The 7613-nt window shown below is 34.4% G+C and overlaps 1 protein-coding gene across 1 annotated transcript; it reads right to left on the bottom strand.

The window, feature by feature from the left end:
• Positions 1-831: 831 nt before the first annotated feature.
• LOC120133017 (putative RNA polymerase II subunit B1 CTD phosphatase RPAP2 homolog) lies at positions 832-4644 on the bottom strand. Its single transcript, XM_039149687.1, is given in 8 exon segments — positions 832-1586; positions 2077-2235; positions 2490-2753; positions 2845-3032; positions 3035-3055; positions 3142-3661; positions 3664-3887; positions 3980-4644. Coding segments are annotated over 8 exon segments (2061 nt in total). The 5' UTR covers positions 4560-4644; the 3' UTR covers positions 832-1481.
• Between the last annotated feature and the right edge of the window lie 2969 nt (positions 4645-7613).

The raw sequence follows: 7613 nt of genomic DNA, 5'->3' as shown, positions 1-7613 counted from the left end.
TTGAATTCTATTTAATTCCTCTTGTTTGAACATGGGAAAAGAAAGGACAAAACTTGGTACGCATGATATCGCCTCATTCTCCATCTTTTTATCTCTACACCAATCCTTTTCCAATCGTAGAGTTTGGCCTTTCGAATGAGCTAGCTTTTAGTTAATAATGATTTATCCAACATTAGGAAAGGTAAAAGATCAACTTCAGCACCTCAAGAGCTTCATCAACTTCTTCAAAAGATGATGTGAGGTTATAATGGTGTAAGAGAGGTTTAAGCTTTAGAAGCTTTTCCAATTAGTTCTGGTTTATTTTTTAAGGTGTAAATTTGTAGATTTACTTCCTGTAACCATTTTTGTATGTAGGAATTCATTTTGCGTTTGATTATTTAAATAGGTTGGTGAGCCCTCAACAGCTAAGAGGAATGAGAAGGTGGTGAAAGGTTAAGCTGGGGAGCTTCCTTTGTGATTTTCTAACAATGTAGTACTAACTCCAAAATATTTATTGAAAGTCACAAATATGATGTATTATAAGTCAAATGTATGGATTTAAAGTGTTTTTAGTTGATAAGCACAATATGGAAATTTGAGTGACATTTTACGTTAGAAAATTGTAAAAATTATGTTATATGATGTGGTTTTCGTGCCACGAGACAGAGAAATCAATTAGCGCATCTAAGTAATTGATTATAGAAAATACCAATATTTTTTTTTTTGAGATACCAATTTTGTTCGTCCAATATAAATACTCACATAGTAGTATCGATATTGTGGCTTTTGGTGAAATTCCAATGTACTACTTTGGTATCTGTATGCCAATTAATAAGAAAACAACAGAAATAATAAATATAAAAATTCTAGAACTATCAAATCTAAACCTTACTTAACATAAGCTTTACATATTGCGTCCCAATACCATAACAGCATCTATTAATCTTCAAAAACCAAGGTGGAATTATACGCAACATTCTCAACAAACAAACACGCGTGTCGCCATTCAATTAAATTTCAACAATCATCAGCCTGAACCGGTAATGAGGCTTTGTATCCATTCCAGCCAAACTCAAGTGAAAGTTCCCGTTTAAGCTTCACAATGCCAGCCAAATTTGTTAGCACACATGGTTCTTTCACTCCAAGCAAACCCCGGAAAAACATGTAAAATAATTAGCCTAAATATATTTAACAGTTACAAAGGAGCCCATTCAATATTAAATAAAATATACTATATAATTCAGTCCATCAACACATATATCCAGTACTCCATCACATTGGCAAATGAAACTGATTAATGCTTTGCGATGTACACATGTGCACCCATGAATGAGTTGATTGTAGATCATGAGATTTTGCAACTTCTAAAGGGAAAAACGGAATTTCCACCATGAACACGAATTATTATATTCATCCAATTGAATATTTAAATGGAATAATTTCAGATAACTTCCAGGAAAAAAAATAAGGCATATGTACCAAGAACTGACTTCAATCGAACGTCAAGCACCACTCTGAGAAGAGAAGTGAGGTGCTCGGCCAAGTGGAATTATGAGATCTTTCATAACCTCGTATTCTTCCATACTAATATGAGCACCATCCAGCACCTATGCAACCAACAAATATAGCAATGAGCATCCCAAAAATGAAATTTTACAATCAAATTTAGGACATGAAATCTAGAGACTGTTTTTAGCCAAGGAAAAGAAACAGTCAACTCTTCTTTTTTTGCTTTACAAAGTTTTGACTCAGTGATCTCTTGATTATATTCAGCAACATATATATAAAGTATAATAAAAATAATAATTTCAAAAATACTTGTAGTCGATAAATTTGCAAGCGAAGTGAACCATGACTGATATTAATGCAAAAGGACTGGCTGAAGATGCTAATCAGCCTAAAAACAGATTACAGCAAAACGAAGATAGTAAATCAACAGAAGATTCCATCATAGCAGTCTACAGAGTTGGATTTTGCTTCTCATGTCACACAGCACAATACCAAGCTTTAGCAAACAAAAGACTGGATTTTCAAGAATTCCCTTTATGATTATACATAGAAAAACATCATGCTGCATTTACAATCTCAGAACCTCACCTTGTGAAGAAGCATCCTCCCATTAGTCATGTGAGGAGTGAGGGCAGGTATTCTACATACAGAAAGAGCATCAATAAACAGAAGAACAATTACTTGCCACTGTTTCATTCTGAATGCCGGAAGAGCTTCCACAAATGACATTGTTTCTAGCAGGCGCCCCTGTATAAAAACACATTTAAAGAACATTCAGAAGCAACTCAACTCAAGACTATGGGCTGCAAGGAATTTCTTGGCACAAAGAGATTTTATTAATAACTAATAAACATTAGTAAGTTATGCCTGAAAAATGGTCTTACAACTACAACAAAACTTCCAAATAAAAGAGTTCAGTGTTCTCAACGTCCTAAACAGAACTATCATAACTTTTCTTTATATGATTAACCATTTAACAATTAAGGGTTCAGAATTAATACCATTCCTTGCTCCAAAGTAGATATTGGTATAGGCAGTCTAAGAGCAGTTACAATAGCAGGCAAAACACGAGAAATACAACCCGCAAGAGTTTCTTTAATTTCAAAAGAACGACCATCTCGCAAGACAATCTTATGTGGATACTCCCTCCCATTAACTGAGAGGTACTCTTCATGGAAAGTTTCATCTCTCCCATATATATAAGCCAAAGAAGATGATGTTATCCATTCAAAAAGCGCATTCCACATTGTTGCAAAAGTTGACAGCTGATGGACAACAAAAAGAGTAAGACAAACAGTGAAAGAATGAAGGAATGCAAAAAACATATGGCACTCTTGTGAGGTCTGTAAGACTCACGGTTAAACTGAAACCCTCTGGTGGAGCATCAAACCAAGAGTCTTCTGGGTCAAAAAAATCAGAGCGTGGAATCCCAGGTTTTGCTGGCCACTTTACAGAGGCTTCTTCTAGTTCAGATTCTACTTCCGGTACAAGTGTAACAACATTCTTCCCTCGCTCCTCCTTGTCCGCCTCAATTGGATATGGCATATGATAAGTCCAGCTTCAGAAACTGTACATAAAATGGAGGTTATGAACAAACTCAGAAATTCTGAATAAACCGTTAAAGCTTTGAATCCACAAATGCACACAAATTACCAGCGTCATTGACACCAGAATCTCCAGATGCCACAGCTGCAGCTGCCTTGCTCAATGCCATAGCACAAGCTTCTGCGGATGCAAACCGTAACATTTTATCATCATCACCATCTTCTGCACTTCCACACATTTCAGAATCTCCTTTCTGAGTATCCATTTCTTTAACTTCACAAAGATTATCTTTCTGAGGATTGCCAACATTTTTATCTTCAGCCCAAGTAACTGAGCGATTAAGTTTCTTTCCTCCAGCAGATTTAAGGGAGGACTTAAGCAGAACCTCACTTGATGCCACAGCCTTGTCAGCACGGGTTTCTTTCTCTGCTTCAGTACCAATTGTGCCCAAATCACTCTGATAGACACAACTAGTTGAAGACAGTTCTACAATGTTAGAATCTTTTTCCCTTAAAGGAGATGAGGATTCCGATATCATACACTTTTCCTCAAAGTCTTTACAAACTCCTCCTTGTTCTACTTCTTTTAATTTTAAACCTGAACAGGCATGTCTTGACCCTGGGGGGGGGGCTTGGAAACAGTATATTCATCATTCATGAATATTTCACTAGTAAACTTCATCTCATTAATAGCATCTTTCATGCTACTACGCTTTGTTCTTTGACCCTGAATACCAGGATTCTTAGAAACTGTATATTCATTGTTCATAATTATAGTACTAGTGAACTCTATCCCATTACTAAAAAATGAATCTCCTATGCTATTACCAATCTTGGAACTACTCGAATCAAACGCTGCAATTAAAAGGAAAAAAATATGTTAAACAAAATAAAACCAAGTTTTTCTATAAACAATAACTTGAATAATTGCGGGTAAAAATCCCAACCTCCATTTTTGCTGCTCTTTAAAGGTGAGGGCTTAGAAACCAATTCTCTTTGTGGGACATAGCCTTCAATAGCATTGGAAGGACCCACCAATGAAACTTCCCGGGCCTTTGTTTCCTCATTCTCTTTAATCCTCAAATTGTAAAACCCTAAATCCCCATTCTTCCCCAAACCCTTGTCGCCCAAATCCACGTCCTCAAACAAACTCAAAATCGCATTAAGTTTCGCATGATTCAAAACGGAACACCTCTCTTCCTGTAAACTCCCAGCGAAAGCTCGACTATTGATGAGGCAATCGGGGGAGCAAAACCTGCTGGTTTCTTGTAAATCGTAAACTCTATGTTCTTTCAATGAGATTCGGTAACGGCCTCTTCGACGGGGTTCGGAAGGTAAGGGGTTTGGGCAGATAGGGTAACCGCAGGCGTTGGAAATCGACCTCTCGGTCACGACATCCTCGTAGTCGCTTCGGGAAATTAAGGAACTGGAGGAGAAGAGTTGTTTTTCTCCTTGGATACCGTCGAGCAGGTAAAGTTGAATCTTGTGCACGGCTTCTGACACGGAGATTGACTCATCTTTGGCCATTGATGATAAATTTTTTCTCCTTTTTGGGGATTCTTGTCTCAAGTTTTCTGTTGAACTTCGAAAAAAAATTGGGAGGTCGAAATAATTGGCCTTTGTTAAGGATGTTTTGACATTCCATAGTCATGTTCAGTGTTCTTTTATCACGATAATTTACCTATTTGGTACTTTATCTATTTTCTTATTTTTATTTTAGTTATTAAATTATTATATTGTATAAAATTATACTTAATGTTATATTTTTAATTTATTAGATATAGTTAATTAAAACATTATTCTTATAATGTGATGATAATGTGATAAATTTTATTATTATTTTTTAATTTTCACGTTATTTTCAATGATATTTTTAATAATTGTAACACCCCAAATCCGATTAAACCATAACCCGATGGGTTTAGATATTAAATGGGATCACCAAAGTGGTTAACCCAAAATTTTTCTTAAAAACATTCAAATTTTTCAAAACATAGTTCATCTCATAAGACAAAATAAAGTAGAAATAATTAAGTTTACAAATCGTGGAGCTCCCAAAATATATCTCAAAATACAAATAATCCAAGAGTTATGACTCAAATACAAAAGGATCTATGAAATACATGTCCACTAAGATAATCAAGACATACTCTACAATTATTGATATCTAGAAATCTGAATAGTTGGGGATAGCTCCCGAATTCGGCACATACTAACCTACGAACGAAAACAATTTCGAACACTGAACTACAAGCTTAGTGCCACATAAACGACTCCATTATACTACATGCATCCATTAACTACGAATGCTTAGCGAGTTAAGTCAGACCACAACAAAATGGATTAACCATGGCATAATATCATGCAACAAATAGTATATGAAAACATATTATGGGCTCACCATTTAATCACGTAAATGCCTCAGCACTAATACTAAAGTGTCTCAACACTTATACAAAATGGCATTCGCACTGATAGAAAAGTGCCTTAGCATTGGGGGAGAGAATTTGGATAACTCTACTCATATATTCGAATAACACATGCATACTTTCAAGTGATCCATGTGTCCTCATCGTTTCTCGAGTGCCAAACAAAGGTTAGTTTTATGCCACATAAATTAATGTTGTTGTTCTCAAATGTTTCAAATAATATTCTTTGTAGTCTTATTAAATAAACCTCGGTGCTTTCATAACCCCCTTTTAAGCTTACAAACTTAGCGAATTTTTCTATCCAAACCAGGATGACAATACTAATATTGTGCCTGCCAGTATCGATACTAACCTTGTGGTATCGATACTAACCTTGTGGTATCGATATTGTCCCCAGCATTGATACCAAAATCAGCTTTGATGTTTCAAAATAATCCAGTATCGATACCCCATGGGAAATATCGATACTGTGAGAGTATGCCCAAAGACCAATCATATGATGATTATATTAACATATCTTATTTGTCGTATTTATCAAATAAAGACATTATTGTTGTTTTCTTTTATTGTATTTTTGTGCATTAAATAAACTAAAAGATAATAATGTTCATATATTAATGTGATTATTATTAAAAGATCCTTAGTCAAGTATTATTATGGGCATGGATAGTAATAATACGCTTGAGACTAACATGTTATTGATTGATGACAATGAGTTGTCATTGACATAGAGATGTCAAAATTAATACATGAATATATTGTTAGATAACAATATATTGGATTGATCTGCTATGAGCATATGTCTTGGATTATTATGCGATGGTCACGATATTGCTCATAGTGACAACTATATGTATAATCCTTAGACTTTAGATCATTACAATCTCAACATATATTGTTGTATGTTTTGGTACAGTTAAACATGCTCCGTAATTGGTTGCGCTATAAAGACTTACATTAAACATGTCACGATATATGTAGTGGGGTGTGAATGATCGAGATAGGGTATGTCCTTTTTACATAATATGAAATATATCACAGGACACTTGATTGAGTGAGACTCAAAATGCATGGCCATGCTCGAATAAGGATAATCAAGTTATTCATGTACAATCAAATTGTACATATGTGACACATTTTATTCATGTCACATATGTACATATGTGACTAACTCTTTTGAGTCCTTATGTGACACATTTATTCATGTACAATCAAATTGTACATATGTGACACATTTATAAGTTGATCGAGTTAGTCACATACATGTTATGTCAAATCTTGACTTCCCATAACTTAGGTAACAATGACATATTGCTAGATGTCACTCATTGTTTTTAATATTAGAATAGTTCTAATTATTACTATTAACTTTACAGGAACCTACAGGGTCACACCCAATGGTTGAAAAAAGAGAGCAACTTATAAATGTGTCACATATTTACAATTTGATTGTACATGAATAAAATGTGTATTTAATATTAATATTTATATATGTGTGCGTCTGAGTAGTTTTAATTACACATGAATATCCAATTTAATTAATATAATGTAATTATACTTTTAATTAAATTAAAATTTAAAAACCCTAATAACTAGGGAGACATATATATAAGGGATATGTTGGTCTAGCAGCCAAAAAAAATTCCCTTTGAAAATTCTGAAACTCCTAGAACAATTTTAGACAAAGGGTTTACTCTCAACTATTTTTCAACTGGGTGAACCGAGTAGAGGTCGAGACGATTTTTCATTAAGGCTAGGATTCAAACCGTTCGTGATCACCATTAGTCGATGTTGTCTTTGCTGATTTTTAAGGAACTCAATGTAAGTAATCACATCCCTTCCTCTCAATTTTGGATTTAACGTACTTGGATCACTGGTGAGACCGTTGCTTTTTTCCATCCTCGTTCCATATTCACGTTTACGTTAAGTTCATACATACTGGGGAAATTTTTAAATCAATTTTACCATCAATCGACTATCTGATTTTAGTTTCGTCTTCCCGTTGTGATCCTTAAATTTCTATATTTCCAACGAATATTTAGTTGTCAAAATCTGAGGTCAAATCACTTCTCAATTGCCCACATTAATAGTTAAGTTCAATCTTTTTCATTACATGTTTTGTCCTTTATTATTCTTTCATTACCATTGTTTT

This window comes from Hibiscus syriacus, unplaced genomic scaffold (genome assembly GCF_006381635.1).
Source record: "Hibiscus syriacus cultivar Baekdansim isolate YM2019G1 unplaced genomic scaffold, ASM638163v2 tig00001731_pilon, whole genome shotgun sequence".
Classification (NCBI taxonomy): Eukaryota; Viridiplantae; Streptophyta; class Magnoliopsida; order Malvales; family Malvaceae; genus Hibiscus; species Hibiscus syriacus.
Note: the sequence above shows the minus strand (reverse complement) of the source record. Positions and strands in the feature narration are given on the sequence as shown.